Source organism: Neomonachus schauinslandi, chromosome 10, assembly GCF_002201575.2.
Source record: "Neomonachus schauinslandi chromosome 10, ASM220157v2, whole genome shotgun sequence".
Lineage (NCBI taxonomy): Eukaryota > Metazoa > Chordata > Mammalia > Carnivora > Phocidae > Neomonachus > Neomonachus schauinslandi.
In genome coordinates, this window is record NC_058412.1 from 88,172,561 (window position 1) to 88,195,704 (window position 23,144).

At 53.0% G+C, this 23,144-nt stretch overlaps 1 protein-coding gene across 5 annotated transcripts in view; it reads right to left on the reverse strand.

The window, feature by feature from the left end:
- PYGB (glycogen phosphorylase B) overlaps window positions 1–23,144 on the reverse strand; it is a 63,887-nt gene that overhangs the window by 5,705 nt on the left and 35,038 nt on the right. For 3 of the 5 annotated variants that reach the window (XM_044919133.1, XM_021700646.2, XM_044919134.1), the window contains 14 exons: window positions 22,416–22,494; window positions 20,004–20,107; window positions 15,837–15,968; window positions 13,901–14,012; window positions 13,429–13,511; window positions 12,183–12,326; window positions 11,248–11,340; window positions 9,842–9,988; window positions 8,646–8,809; window positions 7,648–7,762; window positions 6,368–6,469; window positions 5,520–5,667; window positions 2,600–2,658; window positions 855–996 (listed from right to left, as the gene is read on the reverse strand). In XM_044919133.1, coding sequence (XP_044775068.1) covers window positions 855–996; window positions 2,600–2,658; window positions 5,520–5,667; window positions 6,368–6,469; window positions 7,648–7,762; window positions 8,646–8,809; window positions 9,842–9,988; window positions 11,248–11,340; window positions 12,183–12,326; window positions 13,429–13,511; window positions 13,901–14,012; window positions 15,837–15,968; window positions 20,004–20,107; window positions 22,416–22,494 — 1,624 coding nt within the window. The remainder of the gene's footprint in view (window positions 1–854; window positions 997–2,599; window positions 2,659–5,519; window positions 5,668–6,367; window positions 6,470–7,647; window positions 7,763–8,645; window positions 8,810–9,841; window positions 9,989–11,247; window positions 11,341–12,182; window positions 12,327–13,428; window positions 13,512–13,900; window positions 14,013–15,836; window positions 15,969–20,003; window positions 20,108–22,415; window positions 22,495–23,144) is intronic. The other 2 variants (XM_021700647.2, XM_044919135.1) reach the window with 2 other exon arrangements.

Below are 23,144 nucleotides of genomic sequence, written 5' to 3' on the forward strand. Positions count from 1 at the left end.
AAGGGCTTGACAAAGACGTGTCAGAAGTTCAGTGAAGAACTAACCACAGTACTGACCCTGAACCACATACGGTCTGTGACAGCCGAGGGACCAGAGACGGTCTGATGAGCTGGCCGAGCTGGCGGGGAAGGAGAGCGAGTCAGCCTGCACAGCATTACTCAGTGACTCAGGGCAGAAGGCAGCAGCTGGTCTGAGCTACAGAAGTGCCTACTACTCAGAGCCAGGATGCAGGCTCAGGCTTCCCATCTCTTGGTTCCTGCCAGGACCTCCAGAAGGGGCCAGTTTAGAAAGCCCCGCCTAGCTTCAGGCACATTTGGCTGCAGGAACTTCTCCAGATGGCCGCATACACCCTTGGAGGAACAGCCCCAGACGGACCTCTCAACAAGGGGTCGCAATGTCAGGCCCTAAGCTGCCCTTGGAAAGGTCAGAAGAGGCAGGTACCAGCCCAGATCAGAAACTGGTAATGCCCCTGAGAACACATAGATGGTGACAGCAGAAGCATCCTCTGGGGATGGGAGAAGGGAGGGAGGAGGCCGACCTGGTAGCATATCCCGCCAGCAAGAGCAAGCTCTAGGAGCAGAAATGAAAGCTGGGGAGCAGAGGAAGGGGGAGGAACGAGGTTGCAGGCAGAAGTGAGAAAGTACAGAGACAAAGGATGTCCGAGGTTGAGAGTAATTCTCTGCACTTGGTGATGGGCAGAGAGCTTCCCCAAAGCCTTCACTGCTAGAAGAAGGCCCCCTCCGGCTGGGAGAGCCTGGTGTCCAGGGCAGAGTTCATCTGTCCCACCAGCAACGACCACCCATATCGCAGCCAGGCAGCGGCGGGCTTTCCTAACATGGCCACCCTGGGCCTACCTTTCTCAGCCAAAGACACTCGGTAGTTTTCCAGGAAGATCACTTTGAGCTTGTCGCCCACAACTGGATCGTGGTTGACGACACTGCCGATGGATGTGACCAGCTTGATGATCATCTTCGCCATGTGGTAACCGGGGGCCGCCTGGAGACGGAGGGCAAGTTCAGTATGAACACACCTGTGCTCAGCGCAGTGCAGGGTTCTCAAGAGGGTCCTGGGGCCCCATGCTGGATCGCTGAGGTCATGCCTGGCCAAGTGGTCCCCCTGCCTGTCCTGCACAGCCTCTCCCAATGGCCGCCTCAGCCTGTGCTGAAGCCTGGCAGCCTCAAACTTGTCTCTGACTCTAGTCAGTTCTTCAGAAATGAGATAAAAAGAGAAGGACTTTTAGAACTACCAACTTACAGGAAACACAGGGAACTAAGAAACATACTGGAACATGCCAGACAGATATCTGGAAGACACACAACCCAATCTCTGTAACAAATCAGTTGTAGGGAGGGAGAAGAGGCAAGCATGGGGGAAAGCTCTGATGACAAGATGCAGCAGACAGCAAGCAATCGCCAGGGGAGGCCCTTGCCAGGGTCCAGAGTCAAGCAAACTGCTCCAGATATTTGTAACTTTACTATCTACTAAGACGGAATTGTGTAGTGGTGCTAAAAAGAGTCTGTTTCTGTAGCGGTTTGGGAGGAAAACATCATTGGGAATGTGTGTGAAGTATTTAGAGGTGAAGTGATACTATGTCTGGAATTGACTTTGAAATGGTCCTGCAGGAGTCTGGGATAGGTGTATGGATATTATTCCCATGCTTTCTACTATTCTCTAGGCTGAAAAATTTTAATAGTGAACATGTAAAGAACTGTTCGAAAGCCCGTACCTCTAAGAAATGCACCCTGGGATACTGACAAAGGAACCGACAGGCGCTGGAGGAGGGGCAGGGGCCCAGTTGGTGGCTGAGCTGCTGGCTGAGGCTCGCTGGCCCCAGGCAAGTGCTCATACCTCCCACCCACCCTCGTGTGCTTGAGCTGGTGGGGCAGACAGTGCCTGGGCTCCGCCCCATAGCCTCCCATAGGGAAGCTGCGCCCCACATTGCTCCTCATGTTCTCAGATGATGCTGAGGCTCTTGGGGAAAAGTGGGAGAGGTGGGGACACAGGCCCTAGAGCACAGAGCACGAAGAGGAGACCCACCAAGGAGTAATGGCAACACACTGGGACTCCGTGATCACATGTCCAAAAGCATGCACCATCATGAGTAAAATGAAAGAAAGCTAGGCCGAGCTCCCAGCAGGTGCACATCTGGCTGATGAAGCAACCAGCCATCTATGTCCACTCAGCACACAAGTGCAGGGGAGTGGGCAGCCTGCTGGGGCCTGAGAGCCGGGCACAGGCATGGATGTGCGGTGGCTATGCAAGGAAGGGCACTGTCCCATCAGATGGACGGCCAGCGAGCCCGCTGGGGCTGGGGACCCCCACTGTCACGTGCCTTGCAGGCAGGGGTCCCCTTCAGCTCCCTCCTATTGCTGCGCTGATGGACACTGAACCAACTCAGTCCACAAGCACAGCCGGAGAAGCAGAGGAGAGGGCCTCTGGCAGTGTAGTCCGTGCGCGTGCCGGCTCTGAGCCACCGCGGTGTCCAGCCCACTGGGTGGCTGGTGCTCCAGTGGGGACACAGTCTGCACGAACAAAAAGCATGGTGGTTTGTGCATTCAGGGTAAATATCAAGCAAGGAGCAAAGAGGACATCACCTCACCTTGCCCCCGATCATGACAGTCCTGGGCACAAAGGCTCTGGCTGGGTCCTTCTTTATTCCTGCAGGACAAACAAGAGATTCAAATAAGGCACTAAAGCCAGACAAACCTCTGCTTTGGGACACGGTGTGGTGACCAGCATCCCCAGAGATCAACCCTGACACAGGGAGCAGGGTGCAGCCACTGGACAAGCCCCTAGATTCTGCATTTAGATCCCACTTTGGTGAGGAAGGAGGCCAGAACAAACTCTTCCAAAAGGCTCACAGGAGAAGTTGCACCTGTTTCCAGAACAGCCCAAAGCAGGGGGCTGGCTTGGGTCTAGTCACTGGCTGTCAAGGCCCTTGCACATGATGGATACTTGGAAAAGAGGGGACCCTGGGATCATGGTAATGGTACCATCAACCATTGAGGAGTGTCAGATGAGACCCCAAGTTTCCCCCTACCCTCGCTGTGACCAGAGATGAGAAGCTCTCCCGAAGCTCTCTTGCACGGGGGGCAGCCCGAGGGTCAAGATACAGCGGCCGGCTCACCTGCAGCCCCAGCAGACTGAGGGGGTCCTCACCAGGCCCTTGGCTCTCAATGTCAGTGTGTATGGGGAGGTGCTGGAGGGGTCTACAAAGGGGGGAGGCAGCCCTCCACCACATTCACCAGAGGTCAGGAACCGACCAGAGCAGTGGGAATCATGGCTGAAGCTTTAACAACGGACTCCAGGTCCTACCAAGAATATGGCTGTCCCTTAGTTTGGAAATTTCCCACTTCTAGAAATCAGACCGAACGGGGAAAAGAGGAAAAAATAAAACACAAACTACATTTTCACCAAAACCCAGAAAGAGGAAAAACACACAAACTCCAGGTCACTGAGCAAGTTGTGCCAGATCACAGGGTAGGTGGGGCATAGGGCTGCGAGGGCAAGGTGTCCTGGGACCCAGGCTCTCCAGAGACGCTGTCAGCAGGGCTGGTGTCCTGGGGGCCAGGAAGGAGTGCGGCTGGAAGGCAGACCTCACCTGTACCTCTCCTCGAGGAAAACCTGCTTGGAGGGTCTCCCATCCTGGGGCAGAGGCCCCCAGGGCAGAAATCGGGGGGCCAGGGCGGGTGGCCTCCTGAGCAGCCTGGGCTTGGAGAGACACAGGGGCCACGGCCACACGGACAGGGGCCACGGCTGTGCTGGGCTCCATGAAGCCCCTGCTGGTAGCCCGGGCAGTGCAGCTCAGGCAAATTCGGACATGGCTTTGCTATAGACAAAAAGCAGAACTGGCCTCCCTGTAAGAATCTCCAACCTGGTATGGCCGCCAGCTCGGAAGAGTCCGCAGAGCCGAAACTGAGGTCCTGAGGGGAGGGCAGGACACGGGAGCGCATGAAATGAGAACTGGCAGGACACAGGAGCGAAAGGACGCCAATGGGGAGGCGAGACAGAAAAAGGACCCACACACACACAGGATGGAAACGAGAAAAGCAGACAACACAGCAGAAAAGGAAAGATCTTTGGAAATGTTCGGAGAGAACTCAAGAGACAAGAAGATAGGTAGAAGGAAGCCAGCACACACCTCGCTGGAGTCTGGGAGGAAAAAAACCAAAACAGTGGCACCAAACAAATGTTTTAAATACACTTCAAGAGACCTTCCTAGAAATAATACAAGACCTCAGTGAATGCATTCGGGATGCCCTGAGCTTCCGGGGAAAACTGACCCACAACGTTCAGCACCAAGACCCAGCCCAGTGTCATCAGCACAGGCCCTCAGGACACCACGACACGCCAACGCCCCCTGCCCCCCCACTCCGGACAGTGCAGGATGGACCTCCAAGATGCTCCAGGAAAGAAAGTGAAGCCAAGAACGTCACCTGCAAACAGTCTCATGTGTTCTAAACAAGCAAGAACTCACAGCTCACGCGCACGGCTGTCCTCAACGGGCGGGAAGCCCGGGGGGGGGGGAAGGGCGGAGCAGGATGTTGTCACAGAAAGCCTGGCAGGGGGGCACTGAGTGTGGTCGTGCGGAGGCGGGGAGCGGCCGGCGGTCCTCTGTGACCAGGGAGAAAGCGCGCCTGCGCCGGCCAGGGAGCTGCCAGGGGGATGGCACAAACCCCGGCGGCCTGCCTGGCAGAAGAGCTGGGCTCGCAGGTCGGCCCGGGCAGCTAGCAAGGCCAGAGGCGCGCGCACCGGGTAGCCCACGGGCCCACGCAGACAGACTGGGACAGGTGGGCAGAAGGGCAGTGACCTCACAGCTGCTCACAGACGGGAGACTGACAGGGTGCTCCCCGCAGAGGCCCAGGGACAAAGAAAAGGCAGAAAATCACAACCACGGAAGAAAACCATGGCAAACAAGATGCGGTCTCTGTGAACTGTGGTTTCTGGCCAGGGAGGCCAGGGAGGCGCTCTGGAGCACCTCCTTCGGCCACACACACAGGCGGGCCCTGGCGGGGAACTTTCCAGGAGGATCGGCGCCAGGAGCGTCAGAAACTCTCAACCATGAACGTCGTCTGTCCTGTTACTTAACTGTCTCATAAGTGAGCGGCTTCCTCCACCTGACCTCTGTGTCCTGAGTAGAGTATTAGTGGTTCCTTGGTTTTCAAAATTAAGAGTCACCGTATTAAATTACAAAATTCTAAAATCTAAGTTTTTCCTTAAGGCTTTATTATATTTATAAACCTAGCAAATATTCATATTTAATTTTTAGGGGCTCTTTGATTCATGTTTGCTCCCACAGCTGAACACTGCTTAAGCAGTTTAAGGGACGTGTATAAGTTTAACATGTACTATTTTATTTTTGGTAAATATACTTTAAACGTCTAACAAGTAAAATCTTTCCAAATAACTCACGACAAGTCTAACAGATAACAACCAAGTTTGAACTCAACACTAAACTGAGCCATCACCCAGCCCGTGAGTCCCTGAGGCGCGGCGGCGAGGGCCCCGGGCACACTCACGGTTGTACAGGGTGACGATATGCAGACAGTTCAGCAGCTGCCGCTTGTACTCATGGATCCTCTTCACGTGCACGTCGAACATGGAGGAAGGGTTGATTTTCACCTTATATTCCTTCTCCAGCAAGGCAGAGAACTTCAGCTTGTTTTCCTGGAGTGAAAAAAGGGCAAGGATGGTCAAACCCCAGAGTCCCCATGGTCTGACTAAGGCTCCGGCCTTCCAGCCACGCAGCAGGGCAGGGGCTCCGGGAGGCCTTCTGAGGATGGGGGGTTGGGGAGCAGGGTGCTGAAGGTGGGCACACACCCGGAACGGCAGAAATAAATGGAAAACTAGACCAAAAAGCAAACCTACACAGAAGCAGAAGGGTAAGAAAAGTAGAACAAATGGGAGTTGTGAGTGTGGTGTCAAAGGATACAGATGGGGGCAGGCAGGGAGAGAAAACTCAAGATGAAGGACTCTTTCTGGGCCCTAAGACCATGTGGCAGCCCAGCAGACAGGCAGGCTTGGGAGGGGCCATGTTCTTGGTCATGGCAGCCACCTGTCAGGTTTGGAGGGCTCCAGGGGCCCCGGCCTGTCTGCCTGTGAGGCTGGCTGACCCGGGGAGAGGCTCTCACGCCACCAAGCAGCATGTCACATACAGGGACGCCAGGACTGGATGGACTTTCAGCGCGCCTCCTGTGGATGAACTCTTCCTGCAGAACTTGGAGCAATGCATACTTGGGCTGCTCTGGGGTCTGCACCTGCCTGCCCACCTGCTGGTGACCTGAGGACTGAGCGGGGTGGATGGACTAGGCGGCCGCTGGGTCTGACACCCAGATCATGCAGGACGGCTGTCCCACACTGGGCCTACCTGCTTGACCTTGGCCACATCCCTGATGAGTGCCTCGTCATCAACCAATGGCAACAGCTTCTTCAGTTGGCTCAGGTCAGTCAGGAAACCCTCCCCAATTTTCTGTAGAATTGTAAAGGGACACATGGTTTCTGCTCGCTGTGAGACCCATCCTCCTGGAGACTGTCCTCCCATTTTGTCATCCCTGCCTCTGCTTTCCTCCCTGGATCTGCTTCAGCTTGGCCCCAGGCCTGCTTCTCTCTCACAACACCCAGCTATCAAAAACACCCCCACACCATGGCCGCAACCAACCACCATGGGCAGCCCCACCCCGGGCTCCCTCTCAATCAGACCTGGGTTTGCTCCCAACCAGGACGTCGCAGTCACAGTCTGGTCAAGCTCAAATATCCACAACAATTGTGCAAGCCTCCCTTGTCCCCTTCACAGACACGTCCCAAAGCTGGGGGCCAACCATGGCCTAGCAGCTCCTCACCCATTCCCAAGGCCCTGCACCCTCCAGCCACTTCCTGGTCCGGACCTCTCTGCACTACAGCAGGGCGGTCAGTCTGAGCACACCTCTCATCAAGTACCCCGCTAAGTCTCCCTGTTGCTAACAGGATCACGAGGAAAACTCCCGGCCTGTCCTCCCTCTGCCTGCCTCACCAGGCACTGAGCCCTGCCGGCCTTCCAGCTCCCAGGGGGCCATGCCCCTCACCGAAGGAGCAGAGAGTCAGTGCTCCTGGCTCCCTCCCGTTAGCCCTTCGGATCTGTGCTCGGTTGTCCCTTTTCCAGAGAAGCCTTCCCTGACACACGCAGCCCAGACAGGCAGTGTCCCCATAGCAGGCCCTCACCGGGCACCACCCGGGCACAGGTCTTCTTTGTGATTTCCCAGCTAGCACAGCACCCGGGGTGTAAAAGCACCCATTTCCTCCTTCCTTCCTGCACGAGCACATGAACAATCAGTTTAACACCGCGTCTCTGCCTCACCAAACCTCGTCAGTGGGCCTGTGGCTGCCACTCAGCCGGGTGGCCCCACCCCGGTCCTCCCCGAAGCCCAGGACCTCACTTCTGAAACTCCTGCACAAGCCGCTGGGGCTGCTGGGGCCGCTGACCGCTCAGCCTGGCCCAGCACTCCCACGTCTGACCCCACACGTCCCCAGCCTGGAGCCACTGCTGGTCAACAAAGGAGCGATCACTCCCCGCTTGGCACCTGCTGGCGATGGGCCTGAGGCCTCTGGGCAACAGCCAAGGCTCTAACTGTGCCCACAACTCCCTGGGGACTCAGAGGCAGTGGGTCTCACCTCCGCGATGGTGCCGGCCAGCCCCGGGTTACACAGCAGCAGCCACCGTCGGGGTGTGATGCCATTTGTCTTATTCTGGAACTTCTCTGGCTCCAGCTCATAAAAGTCCTTAAAGCTGAAACAGAAAAAAGGCAAGTATCACAAGCCCTATGTTTTGAATAAGGTGAGCAAAAGAACATAAGGAAATCCCCCGGAAGATCACGAAGCTCAGTTTTTCTGTTCTGTTTTCTAAAGAGCACAGAGTGTCCGCGTTACCGCACACCTTGACAATGCTGGGCACGGGTGCTTTTCAAAGCACTGCACATTCGGCCACAGAGCGCTCACCACACGGGGTGGAACCCAGCAGCCATCTTCCACGGTGACTGTGACATTGGAGAGGGTACAGGTTGTAGAGCTTGAGAACCGGGGTTTAGTTTCCCCATCTGTAAAATGGGTACACACCCCACTGACAGGCTTGCTGCAGGGACTAAAGACTATTACACACAAAGCCCTCGGGCCAGCACCAGAAACACAGAAGCCTCCACACGGACAGACCCGGTGTGGGGTCTACCTGGTGCTCACGGAGGTGCTCCACACACACCTGGGTTGAGGATGGAGGGAAGGAGTTCCAAGATCACGTTCCACCAAGAGACAGAGGGGGAGCACGAGATCTGACCTAAGGATTCCTCCTTCCTCTCGCTGATGAGCCCTGGCTCTTCTGGCCCTAACCTCCATGCTGTCTAGGCATGGGACACCTGTCCCCAAGTGGGGCACTCCGGCGCTTGGTCAGCAGGAGATGGCTCCAGGAGAAAGCCAGAAAAGAGGAAGGCACTGGTGACAAGAAGCCTCAGCACCTCACCACCACCCGCTGAGTCGGAGCCCCCGACAGCTGTGCCCTGAGCAGTTCAGTCAGTGCCCGTGAGGGCAGCAGGCCCCACCACCATGGGTATGGGTATGGCTGCTAACAGTCCCAGAGGCAGATCCAGGGTCAGCTCAGGGCAAATGCTGGCCCCACTCACACTGACTGCTTCACAATCTCTGAGTGAATCCTCGCCACGCCGTTGACAGCATGGGACCCGATCACACACAGGTGGGCCATGTTAATCCGCTTGCAGTCCCCTTCCTCGATCACAGACATCCTCCGCAGGCGGTCAACGTCCCCAGGGAACAGGGCGGCCACGTGCTGTTGCCAAGACAGAGAGCCGTGAGCAGGAGGCCCAGGGGCCCCCGGGGGAGATTCCAGCTCCTCCAAGGAAATCCCGGGGTTGCTGCAGCCCAGACCTGCATTTCAGCTCCCGAGACGCACCTCCCAGAGCCCCAAGTGCAGAAGGAAGCTCCTCCATGCCGCACCGCCCAGGGAACGGCCTGCGCTGGCTGGAGGACCCGGCAAACCTGTCCTGCCATGGGCAGACAGTCGGAGAACCTTGGTGCTGAGGTGTGCCACGGGACTCACGAGGACAAGATGAGAGTGCTGCCCTCCTGGCCTAGGCAGGGTCTAGCCAGTCTGACCAGTTGGAACAACTACTTTTTCACCAGAAGGTTAAAAAACTGAACTCCAGGGGTGCCTGGCTGGCTCAGTAAGTTAAGTGTCTGCCTTCGGCTCAGGTTGTGATCCTGGGGTCCTGGGATTGAGCCCCGAGTTGAGCCCCAGTCGGGCTCCGCGCTCAATGGGGAGTCTGCTCCTCTCTCTCCCCCTCTGCCCCTCCCCTCACTCGTGCTCTCTCTCAAATTAATAAAAAAATCTTAAAAAAAAAAAAAAGAACTACAAACACACCTGGATTCTAAGTTGCCCTTTTCGTGCACCATTCTCCTCTCCGCAGGTAACAGAGAAAAGACAAATGCTGCTTTGTTTCCAAATCACCCAAATGCCGCTATGATGTCCCAGGACAAAGACATTTCAGGAACAGACACATCTGAGCCCCACTCGGGAATGGGAATGTTTTAAAAGGACCTGAATCCATGACTCCCACATACACTGCAGAGCTCTAGGTGTGGGGACTAGGCATCACCTCTGCTGGGTGACAGCCCCTGGACCCCAAAGTCCTCTGCTGGGCAGAGGCTATTCAAGAAATAAGGCCCCTGTCCCAGGCCAGATCATTCCACGTGGAGGACAGGAGGGCCCTCCACCTCCGCCCACCACCTCCATCCCTGACCACGACAGGAGGGGTGGTCATGCAGCAACCCCCAAGCTCCCACCCACATCCCTGCTGCTCACGTCCAGGTGCCTCTGGTTGATGGCGTAGATGATCTCCAGGTGCCGTGGCAGGAGCTTCTCAAACATGGACACAGGCCAGCGCTCTAAGGCCTCGGGTAACACCGTGTGGTTGGTGTATGCACAGGTCTTCTTTGTGATTTCCCAGGCCTAGAACATTCCAATGTGTTTTGTTTAGAAACAGTTCTTCTACCAGATGCCTAAACAAGGGGCAAGTCCAGGATCAAAGGGAGATGTTTGGATCCCACCAGAAAGGGGCCCAGTCAGCTAGCTGTATATCTCTGCTCTCTGGGGCTTGTCTAGAACCTCAAAACCTACAAGTGAGCCCCATGCCCTTCAAATTTCAGACATGACCACGTACATTCTACTTCCTGACAGAGCACACACACATATATGAGTAACGCTTACCTCACCACCTGGCATCATTCACTGACTCACTTTTCTTCTGTAAACTATTTTTTATTGGTGAACAAAGCAGAACACCAATTTTCTACTTTATTTCTACTTTACCCAACTGATCTCACACCCAGTCCAAGAACACTGGGAACCTGTGTGACCTCCCTCCACTGGCCAGGAGCGGACGGGATCATGGGGTGGGGGGGCGCCCAGCCCCATCTGGAAGTGCACCCCAAACCAGAGAGGGGCTCTGGGTTCTACAAAACGATGTAAAAGTTGTTCTACAGTTTTACATGTTGATTTAAACTAGATTAAGAAAATCTATACAAGTATCTAGGACCAAATGAGTCAGAACAAACTTATAAAAATGTAAACAATGTGTTTCTTTATACTTAACACTTCTGGGGGTTTTGTCACAATTCTAAGATGAGAAAAATGTATGTGAGAAGCTCTAAGAAGTGTCAGGATCCTTTTCCTGTCTTCTAGGAAATTATTCTTGTGTGCCTTTGCACCACTGCCCCACCCACGGTGTCCTGGTCCCTTGGGAGAAACCCCAGACCCACTCTGGGAACGTCTTCCTCCCCACGGCTGTCTTCTCAGGGACAATGTCCCTTTCTCCCCAGGCCACAGGGGAAAGGCCCTCCTCAGCATTCTAGGGGCATCTCAGTACTCACTACTGTTGTTGGACAGGCCTGAAGGTGAAGGGGATAACGACACCCCACGTGCCCAGGTCTGTGGGGAATACTGTCACCCCATGTGCCCAGGTCTGTGGGGACACCATCACCCCATGTACCCAGGTGTCTGCAGGGGACACCGTCACCCACATGCAGGTCTGGGGGGGATACCATAACCCCATGTGCCCAGGTCTGCGGGGGACACCATCACCCCACATGCCCAGGTCTGTGGGGAACACCATCACTCCGTATGTCCAGCTCTGACAGGGAGAGTGTCACCTCACATGCCCATGACTGTGGGGACACCATCACCCCATGTTCCCAGCCTTCGGCGCTCACCTTGTCCCAGTCCACTTTCTCCACGTCCACCAGTATCCGCATGAGCTCAGGGATGGCAAGGGCTGGGTGGGTGTCGTTCAGCTGGATGGCAACCTGCAGTTTACAAGGGGCAATCCCCCTCAATCCCCTTGCCTGCATGCGTGCCACCATGGTCAGTGTGTACAGAATGCGGGTCTCAGCCGCCCACCCCTGAGGGGCCTGGTCAATAGGGCCGACAATGGGAGCTGAAAGCATGGCAGAGGTGCTGAGCCCAGCATGACAACCAGCCAAGGAGGAGGGAATACAACAGGGCCACAGGGGCCACAGGGAGGGGCCAGGAAGACCCCGTAGGCGAGCTCCTCAGCAGGACCTTCAGCCTGCCTCCAAGGCCCTCCTCATGCTCTCCACAGCTCCCCCTGACCCAGAATGTTCCTCCCAACTAGGTTATGTTGGCCTTATTTAAAGTCACGGAACCCTGGACGCCTGGGTGGCTCAGTCGTTAAGCGTCTGCCTTCGCCTCAGGTCATGATCCCAGGGTCCTGGGATCGAGCCCCACATCGGGCTCCCTGCTCAGCAGGGAGTCTGCTTCTCCCTCTCCCACTCCCCCTGCTTGTGTTCCTGCTCTCGCTATCTCTGTCTCTTTCAAATAAATAAATAAAATCTTTAAAAAAATAAAAAAATAAAATAAAATAAAATCACGGAACCCAGCCTACCAAATGCATCACGATTTGCCCATGGGAACCTTTTACAGTGTCCCTTGCTGCTCCTAAGGATGCCTTGTGTGGCCCTAATCAGGGAGGAGGAGCCCGGCCCCTAATGACAAGGAGACCAGGATAAGGGGGGGCTGCTGTCCTGCCCATCCCCCTACCTACCCAAGGCCCAGCCTTGAGGAAGAAATCGAGCCTGGGAACGTCCTGCCTTTCTGCACTGGGTTCAAGACCCATCCACAAACCAACCTTGTCTGGGAACGTCTCAAAACAGGTTCTCACTGGGTCCCGGCAGCCGAACTTGGAGGACTTAAAGCGTCGAATGATGTCCTGGAGGGTGGCAGCCACCACAAAGTACTCCTGCTTCAGGCGGAGCTCCTTCCCCTCGAAGAACTGCAGACAGGGACAGCACTAGCACCGACAACAGCCAGCAGGGCCGCCGCAGGCCCTCGAGGGAACCCCCCCCCACCCCGGGACCCAAGAAGGGCAGCAGGCCGGGGGATCCTGCTCCAGGGACTGCAGGGGCACATGTGTGCATGGAATGGGAGCCTGTGGGGGCCAGCACAGTGCTGACGCCTCTGTCCCCACCATCCCGAGCCCCAGTCAGGTAATCTGCAGCTCAGGGGCACAGGCGTTAGGTGACGATGGCCTACCCTGCATGTGATCTTCAGACAGGGAGGCAGCCAGCACAGGGCCACACTGCCCTGTGTGAGGACACCAAGCACGCAGGTCTCGTTCCTTAACAGCCAGAGCCACTCAGAAGCACAAGCTCCAAAGCATCAGGGTTTGTGGCGGGGAGGTGAGGATGGGTGGGTTTGGCTGTAAGCCTTTCAGCACCAATGCCCTTTGCTGCTAACGTGCACATGCTATGCTGATTAAATAGAAAACACACAACCCACTCAGGCAAATTCCAAGGGCTCTTGTCTGGCAACAGTAACAAAGCCAGTGGACACTAAAGTTGGTGGCAATGGAGACAGTGGTTGTGACTCCGTCTAGTGGGTGGGGGCACATACTAAAAGCTTTTCAAACCATGACTGGCATATGTCTCAAGGCATCACTGACAAACAGGGACTGCTGTCCCCACTTGAGAAATGGGTCACACAACTCTCGGGGAAGCGGCATCACGTGGCAGGAGAGCAGAAGCCGGCTGCACATGAGGTCTGACAAGCTCACACATCCCCCACACGTTGCCCTGCATGTGGCCCCCTAGAGAGTCAGCTTGGAGCCAACCCTCAGACTGCAGATGTGTGAGAAGAGCCCACAGGCCTCCCGAAGAGTCCCCTTAGGGAGAGGGCAAGGGGAAGATGCTAACAGGCGCACTTGGACTTGTGGGGCTTCATCAAGCATGCAGCGCCATCCTCACTCCAAGGAGCCACACGAGGGCCACTGGTGGCCACTTATGTGGTCTCATCTGAGAACTGTGGTCCTTCTAGAGAGCCCCAGCCTCCCTGTGCACTTTCCTAGCAGATGAGAACCAACCATGTGAGCTACTCACATTATCATTTGGATACAGGACTCTGGAGATGTTCTCGGCCAGGTTCCTGTCCAGGACTGCCTCGATGTAGCCACCCACATTAACTGTGCGCAGAGACGGTAAGGTCAGGACCCATGTGCCTTTCCTTGACTCCCCATGTGCCCTCTGCCCACAATTTCTCCCTCACTTCCCTGAACCATGTGAGGGGCATTCCGGAACAGGAGGTGCCCCCAGAGCCATGGTCTCACTGCGCCCTCACACACCCTACAGGGCCCCAGGCCCCTCGCTCCTTCCTGAAGGTGCAGGGTCCCAGGAGCACTGGCTTTGCTTGTGGGTGCTCCCTGGGAGGCCCCAGTGCTCTGAGGAGCCTGCCCTCTGCCCTCCACAGAGGGAGCCTTGTGCCTCTGCAGCAGGGACACTGCAGACAGGACAAGAGCTGCGCGGGCAAGTCTGGGGGAAGCCATCCAAAAGAGACAAGAGGGGCAGAACGCACAGTCATGGAGCTTGAAGTCGTTGGGTGCCTTGGCAGACCATAGCCTCATAGTGTTGACGGTGTTGTTCCTGTAGCCGGGCACCGGGGTGTCGTAGGGCATGGCCAGCACGACCTGGCCAAGGAGAGATGGTCCGATCAAGTCAGCCCAAGACACAGTCCCCGGTCCCAGCCTCCTCATCCCACCAGCAACATTCTGCTGCCTGCTGGTGGCCAACCTGCTTGCCCTCTGGCTGTTCTCCTTCAGCCCCAGACGCCTGCCACTCGCCCTGTGCCAGGGCAGCCCAGGCCAGGAGCACCTGTGGTGGCCCTGCAGGGAAGGTCCTGACCACACTCTTGGGGTCACATCTGTCTTCTCTAGATTTACCTCCTTCAACATTGGCATTAAGAACTCTTCCCACTCAGCTGCTCAAGGGGCCACTGTGTCAACCTCACTTATGCTCTGTTAGTAGCCACACCTCCTGAGTCCTCGTCCTCTGCCCTCCACACTGTCCCTCTTCTTGCTCGACCCTGCTTGTGCAATTTCAGGACTCAGCTAACTTCTCCACAGATGGCTTCTATTTGTTTCCCAATGTCTGCAGAAGGCCTTGACCTCTAACCCTCAGAGAAACCAAACCAGCCCACACTCTACTCACAACAGAAAATGAAGGGCCTGCTCTCCCCCCACAGAGCCTGCCACCCCCAACCCCCCATTCCCTTCTGTCCACAAGTATCTGCTTTACTCTTAGCAAGAACAGGAAGATACGCACAAGCCTCAAGGTCACTTCCAACCCTCAGACCCTCCAATGGGGCTTCTCACACTCAGGCATGCCCGTGGGGGCTCAGACAGGTTCCCCTATGTGGTTTTATGAGATGAAATCCACTCTTACAGCCAAAAGGACTGCATGATAGCATTGCTAGAGCCTTAGTATCGCCTTTCCCTTCCCCTTCCCTCCCTCCTGGTTCCCACAGCCTTGTCCAAGCCAGTGACAAGCCCTGCAAAGCATCCCTAACCACCCCTCCTTCCCTCTCCAGGGCCAGCCCTCCAGGTTAAGGCCCCCACCACACTCTTCCTGAAATGCCCCCATGGTCTCTGTGCTTCCCTACATACATGATATGCTCATCTTCTACAAGCACATGCACTGGGATAACTGACCCCTTCTCTGTTCTTTCAAATTAAATACAACTTATTATGGCATTTTAGGCCTCCATAACATGGCTCCAGCTAGCTTTAGCCTATGCACCCTGTTTAAAACTTAGGCTGCAGAAAACGTGGACAACTCACTTTTCCGTGCCCGGCACTTCCCCAGTCTCCTGGGCTCACCTCCCCACATCCAGATGACTGAATCTTGTTCGTTACAGCTATGCCCCCATGAAGGCTCTCCTGCCTCCTCCGTCTGCCCCCTAAGACCACCCAGATGTGCACTATCTGTCGTCCCAGAGCCTGGACTAGACTGTCTGTGCTCTCGTCCTGGTCCCCTTGTCAACGCCCATGCCCCGTTCTGGGACAGCCACCCAGCTCACCACAATGCCCAGGGCTCTGACGGCTCAGCAGTGGTGGGTGATACCCAGGAGACACCACTAAGGCCTGTGCTGTGTGCTGAGTGCACGCATCAAGCGACATGCTGGGGGGCTATCCATGTCCCCCAGGGAATCGGTGCCCTGCCCCTGTCACCACACTGTCCTGCTAGCCAACACCGGCTGGTCTCAACTCCGACACAAGCCCCTGTTAAAGTGCAAAGCCTGGGGCTTCCACAGAGCCTTTCTCACTGTCTGGGCGGCTCCCGACAACGTGTAAGAAGCAGGTGTATGAGGACAAAGCCTCCCAGGCTTTCACCTCGAGTCAGGTCGTCTGCGGAAACAGCACATGTCCCACTCCCGAAGGGAAGCTGGTGGGACAGTGAACTGTGGCAGTCCCTCACTGAGCCCCCCACCTCCCCGGGGGTGCCGGGGTGGCTACCTGGGTGTCCAGCCACTTGACGCCCTCCAGGCAGTGCTCCACCCGCCCGTAGAAGTGCACAGGCAGCATGTACTCCGGCCGGGCCTTCTCCCAGGGGTTGCCGTAGCGCAGCCAGTCATCGGCCTCCTCCACCTGGAAAGGGGCCAGCAGTGAGGGCAGCTCTCCCAGGGGGCGCTGGGGAGACAGGCCCTCAGCCCACATGGACCACACTGTCTAGACGGTGCCGCCCGGCACTGAAATAAACCACAGCCTGCCTATAAGGCAAAGATTTCCAGTTCTGGTCAAGGCCTCGTGTTCAAAAGTTAACATGTTGGACCCTTAAAGAAATGAACTCAGAAAAATGCATTTAGGTAAAAAGACATTAAGAATCACCCGAATGTAACAATAAAAAGGAATGAAGTCCCACTGCATGCTGCAATATGGGTGAACCTCACATACACACGGAGTCAAAGAAGCTCCCGTAGCGTATGGCTCCATTCACAGGAAATGTCTAGAATAGCCAAATGCATAGAGACAGCAGGTAGATCAGTGGTTGTCAGGTGCTAGGGTGTGACTGCAAATCCATGCGGGACTTCTTTTTGGGGTGATGGAAGTGTTCTGGAAATAGACAGTGGTAATAGCTGTCCAACTTTGTAAATATATTAAAAACCACTTGGTAACTCAATAAAGTTGTTATTTAAAAAAAAAAAAAGAATCACTGGAGCCCACTGCTTGGAAAATGACACCACAAATTAGTGGGGACAGGGGCTGGGCTGCCTTTGCCGCAGGAGTGCCTGGACACACCACTGGAAGACACTGCTTTTCTGCTAGGCCTTCCATAAAGCAGCTTATTTTTCAAAAACTGCACCTGGTAGCATCCAAAACCAGTAAATACACAAAAAAGAATCCCACAAATAAAACCAAAAGTAGCCCCACAGATCTAACAATCTTTGAGTAGAAGCATTTGGTGGGGTTGCAATGGAATAAATTAATTTGGTAAGCAGTGAATAAAGAATTATAAATATAAATTAAAATTTAAACGAGAGCCCTTCTTCAAATTTTTTAAAAAGATCTGTTTATTTATTTGAGAGAGGGAAACAGAAAGCGCACACACATGTAGGGGGAGGGGCATAGAGAGAGAGAATCCTAAGCAGACTCTGCACAAAGTGCAGAACCCAACGTGGGGCTTGATCTCACAACCATGAGATCACGACCAGAGCCAAAACCAAGAGTCGGACACTTAACTGACTGAGCCACCCAGGTGCCCCAGGTGCCCCTTTCTTCTTCAAATTTAACAAGCAACCCTAAGTACAGGCATACCTCAGAGATATTGGTTTGGCTCCAAACCACCAAAATAAGGTGAATATAGCGATAGAGAGAGTCAAATGAATGTTTTGGTTTCCCAGTGCATATGAAAGTTACGTTTACATTACGCTGTAGACTATTAAGTGTCCAACAGCATTATGTCTTAGAAAACAATACCCTGGGGTGCCTGTGTGGCTCAGTCATTAATCGTCTGCCTTTGGCTCAGGTCATGATCCCAGGGTGCTGGGATCGAGCTCCGCATCGGGCTCCCTGCTCAGCGGGAAGCCTGCTTCTCCCTCTCTCACTCCCCCGCTTGTGTCCCCTCTCTTGCTGTCTCTCTCTGTCAAATAAATAAATAAAATATCTTAAAAAAAACAACAAACCCCCCCCCAACAATACCTTAATTAAGAAATATTGCTACAAAATGCTAACCATCATCTGAGCTTTCAGCAAGTTATAATCACTGATCACAGATCATGGGAACAATGTAATAATAAAGTTTGCAATATTGTGAGAATTACCAACATGTGACAGAGACATAAAGTGAGCAAATGCTGTTGGAAATATGGGACCAACAAACTTGCTCGATGCAGAATTGCCACAATCCTTCAAGTTGTAAAAGATGCGGTATGTGAGAAGCACAATAAATTGAAATGCAATAGAACAAGGTGTGCCTGTATGTTACCTTGAGGGTTTTTTTAAAATTTTTATTCTTTAATTTTTATTTATTTTTTATAAAGTAAGCTCTATGCCCAATGTGGGGCTTGAACTCACCACCCCAAGATCAAGAGTTGCATGGTCTACTGACTGAGCCAGCCAGGCACCTTGTTTTGTTTTGTTTTGTTTTAATGGTTCTTACACAGAAGGAAAAAGTCAAGAAGAATATCTGGTTGCAGTTTTAGGGAGGTGACGTGGCTGAGGTTATTGCTTCAATATGTGCCTCTGCATCGTACTCCTGGCTGGGCTTTTCTGTCTGGTGCAGGCAGCTATTCATCATGGGACCAGCCCTGCCTTTTGATCTGGTGCCATGTCCTTGTACATTAGTGAGATTCTCCAACACCAAAGCCTGGCCATCTCCTGCAGAGTACGTCCATGAATTGTTTGCAGAAGCAGCATCTCCTCGACTACGGGGGGGGGGGGGAAGGGGGGAGGCCTCCCAGGGGACCCCCATCTCTGCCCTCATGGCCAACAACACTGCTGTCTGACCACTGTCTGCATTCAATTCTGCTACAGCTAAACTCAATTAAAAACTGGCTCCCATGAAAACAGGGTGGGAGGAGGGTGAGTTTATAACTCACCTATCATCCCACAACTGTCTTTAAGCTGTTATGCAAGATGGCAAGAGGTAGAAGAACGAGAACACCAGAAGAAAGGAATGTCTGTGATCAAGCAAACAAAAGACAACACAAAAATACCTTCCTGCCTATAACCATAACACCAAGTAGGCAAGGAGGGGCTTCAGAGTTTCTGTCTTATGAATGCACGTTGCACAGACTGTAAGGAGCATGAATGGGCCAAAGCACATGGGTGTACAAGGGCTGGGGTGCCTCTGATAGACACACACACATAAGGAACTCTGCATTAAATTACCCAGAATATACCAGGAGCAAAAGTGCAGTTCTAAGGTTGGAGAGAGTATGTCTGCAAATTAAGCAACAGATACAAATCTGTTTTAAGTTTTCTTTTACTGTTAGCCATACTTTTCTTTGTCAACTTTTTATTATGAGTGTTTTCAAACATACAGAAGTGTTAAAAGAATTGGCAATAAACACTCACGCACCTTCAACTTAGGATCCATAACTGTTAACATGTTGCTATACTTGATTTATCACATATCCATCCATCAACCCATTCATTTCTTGATGCATTTCAAAGTCAGTTGCAAATATCTGTACACTTCTCTAGGAACAGTTGAGCATGCACATCATTAAGTACAGTTCATCCTGTGTTTATGTTTTAGGTTAATACATATACAGCGCAATGTATAAACCTGAAGGATACTCTTGAGTTCTGGCAATTGCACCTGCCTGTGACCCAAGCCCCTCAAGACACAGGAGCTTTCCATCAGCCCAGTCTGTTCATGTTCTGTACTACTCTCCTGTTACAAACCTTTTAATCCCAACCACAGTCCTACTTTATATGTCACTTTTAGGCCCCAAATTATATTACATAAACTATCCTCCAATCAAGTGGAATAGCTATGCCTTCCATTTTGAAGTCCTGAATGAGGGAAATGGTCCCCCTGCCCAGTGGAGGGCAATGAGGCTGCACTTTGAGATTAGACTCTTTCCACCGATGTGGTCTTGGCCACCTCAATTTGCTGTGGTTTGATGCTTCAGAATCCAAGCCCACTCTCCCTCAGAGCCACGCTGCTTTGCAGTCCGGCCTCTAAGGACACTCAGGACACTGTCCCGTCACTGGCCATCAGGGAGTGAAGGCAGAAGGCGGGAACAAAACCTATGATAACACTGTTTCTCCACCTACTGTGTGTCAATTGTCCCACTGAGGGTGAACCAGAGGGGCCGCCTCTGCTCCACACTGAGGTACAACAGGGAACCAGCACACAGCACGTGGTGGCCTCAACCCCTGTGCTCCTGTAAGACCAGCTAGGCCCCGGGTCCCTCCCCAACAAGTTTCGCAGGCTCCCAAAGTTGTGTGCGATGAGCTCACACAGAACATCAGCCTCTGGCAGCCCATAGAGAACTCTAAGGGAAGCACGGAGGTCATAGGATAGCCCTGACCTGTCACACCTCTGCTTTGCCCTGGACTGGCAGATAATCCCTCCAGAAAGGAGATCAACATAGAAAAGGCTGAACTGAAAGTGCCTGTTTTCTTGTGCACATGAGAGCTGGAAACAAGTGAAGAAATGGGAGTCTCACTCACCTGCCAGCCATCGACAATCTTCTGGTTAAAAATCCCAAACTCATAGCGGATTCCATAGCCATATGCTGCCAGGCCCAACGTGGCCATCGAGTCAAGGAAGCACGCTGAAAATTCCAAACACAAAGCACTTCTTGGGATCAAAGACAATCAGCAGCTTCGAAGCCCACTGGAAGCAAAGCCTAGACACCCACATTAAGTAGGCCCTGGGACACCAGCCTCTGGGTGGCAGACGGCGATTAAAGGCTGACCCGTCAGCTTCAGACTTCATGAAAGGGAAACAGCCCCCTCCCCATCCCTTCAGCTTGAGAGCCAGGGGGGCCGGGCCAAGAGGGTGTTTGGCATGGGGGTGGGGGAGGTGGTGAGGGCAGAAGTGAGGCACCCCACAGACAGCCCCCTCTAGCTTGGCATGCCTCTGAGCACACAGTGCCAACTGCCAGCTTTGTCCTAGAGCCTCATGCAGGCTGAAGGCCACAACAGCTCTACACATTCTACTTAAAATCCAAGTTGTTTGGACAGTAACACCACAAAATAGCTGTACACACCAGTGAAGGCGGCACAGGGATGGGGCTGGGAATGGACGGACATCTTGCCATCTATAAGGACTCAAACACCCAAGAGCCAAAGTTCCCCAAGGCCCCCAGGAAAGTGGCTGAACAGCATGTCACCATAAGGAGCCTTTGTCCCAATCAAAATGTCTTGAAGAAAAAAAAATGTTTTAAAGATTTATTTATTTGATAAAGTGACAGAGAGCCGTTGGGGTGGGGGGGAGGCAGAGGGAGAGGGAGAGACAGTATTAAGCAGACTCCTCACTGAGCATGGAGCCAGATGCAGGGCTTGATCCCATGACCCGGAGATCATGACCTGAGCCGAAATCAAGAGTCAGACACTTAACTGACTGAGCCACCGAGGCTCCCCGAAAAAAACCAATGTTTTAAAATAAGATCCAAAAGGCAGCCTTACTAAACTTCTAGATTAACAAGAAAAAAAAGTCCTTAAGGAGACCGAGGGGTCTGGAGCCTTCCTCGAGCTTGGTGAAATGGGTGCTGTTTTACTGACTGGGAAGATGGCTACGACCAGGAGAATGCTACTGAGGGTGAAGGGGGCTGCAGGGGGCTACGCCCTAGGGGCTTACAGCACACAGGGGCTGCGTGCTGCCCGCCAGAGGGGCGCCATGATTCCTTCTGTGGGGGAAGTAAGGTTCAGGTCCCTGTGTGGGAGGATCTCATGGCATAAACTAAAGGAGAGCATTTGAGAGCAGGTGTAGGGGACGAACCGGCTTTCCCTCCGAAGAGGCGGAGGCGGGGCAGGCCTTGCAGCTGTCCCCTTACACAGAGCCAGGTGCTGGTTCATTTGGGAGAATCATATGCTGCTTTTGTAGTTACTGAAGAATTTAACTTCAGATTGGAAAACATAAACACATACACATACTCAGATAAATTTTAAGGGGTTTGATTCCTTTACAAAATGACAACTCTCAAAAGGGGCAATAATGCAAAGTGGTAGGGGCCTGAACCCACCCTCCCGTGCCCCCCACACCAGGGCAACATAAAACTTGACTTAACTCTATTCCAGAAACACTGTGCCCAAGAGCCTTGAAGCACACAGCAAAATCAAATTTCACGGTGACAGTGATTTCCACTTCTAAGTTCTTGGGTTTTTTTTTTTAAGTTTGTTTATTTAGTAATCTCTATACCCAATGTGGGGCTCGAACTCATGACCCTGAGATCAAGAGCCACATGTTCTTCCAACTGAGCCCACCAGGCACCCCTCCACTTCTAAGTCCTTCACTCAGCTCCCTTTGCCCTGAAAGGCTAGCAAAAATAACTCAAACAGGAAAAACAAAACAAAACTGGATATGCTCTCAAACAGAATGGCCCAAGGGAGCAATATCCCAAAAGGAATGACTCTGCTATTTTGGGGCAATCTGTTTACTACAGTAAAGCAGGAATGGATTGCCAGTGGGGCTGCATTCATAAATTGTGTGTGTGTGTGCACATGCACATGTGTATGTACCTGGGTTTATGTGTGTGCAGATGTATGCATGCACAGATGTATTTGTGTGTGTGCGTGCATGTATGTGTGCTGCCTATGTGCATGCATGTGTGTGTCTATCCATCTTTCTCCCAATTACTGTCTGTGGAAAGTGGTCAGTATATTGGAAACCACCCCCCAGCGCCAGCTACCGAACACCAGCAAGCCTGGTCTTCATGATAATTAGGAAGTATCCTTGTGTGAAGGGAAACATAATGTTTTGCATTTTATTCCACTTGGATGACACTCTCCCATCCACTCAGGTCAATTTACCCCGACAAACCGCTGTTGGGAGCACAGGTGACCTCACCCTCACCAGGTGATCAGCGACCAGGGCACCATATCAGGAGAGACCATGCCCTAGTCATACGGCGGGGTTACCTGCCAGCCTCCCCAAGCCTCCGTTCCCGAGGCCAGCGTCCTCTTCTATTTCCTCCAGTTCTTCCAAGTCCAACCCCAACTGTGAATAAAAACAGAGGCAACACTTCAATATTACTTAATATCTTCGCACGCAACAGGTGGAAAGATATTGTCTTGTCAGTTTATATAAATCAAAGGTTAGAGTCGGCTTTTAGACTTGAAAATCTGATATGAAAATCTGGCATTTAATCAATGCATGATGATGAAATTTCCAGGTATTTCAAAAGCTGCCAAACTACGGGGGCGCCTGGGTGGCTCAGTCGTTGGGCGTCTGCCTTCGGCTCGGGTTATGATCCCACGGTCCTGGGATTGAGCCCCACGTCGGGCTCCCTGCTTGGTGGGCAGCCTGCTTCTCCCTCTCCCACTCCCCTTGCTTGCGCTCCCTCTATCACTGTGTCTCTCTCTGTCAAATGTATGGATGAAATCTTTAAAAAAAAAAAAAAAAAGCTGCCAAACTACATAAGAATTAATAATCAAAATGAAGCTTGGTTTAACAGCCAAAGATATTTATTGCCAGGTTACTAACCTATATATAGTGAACAGATTATAACACGTATCCTAAAAATGAAACCAGTGGTTTCAGTAATTCTCTAATTTCATATGGTCTCATGAAATTTATGTGACTTGTTTACTAATTATTTAACTGGCTGTATTTATTATTTGCCTCTCTGAAGTGGCCGCCTCTTCTCT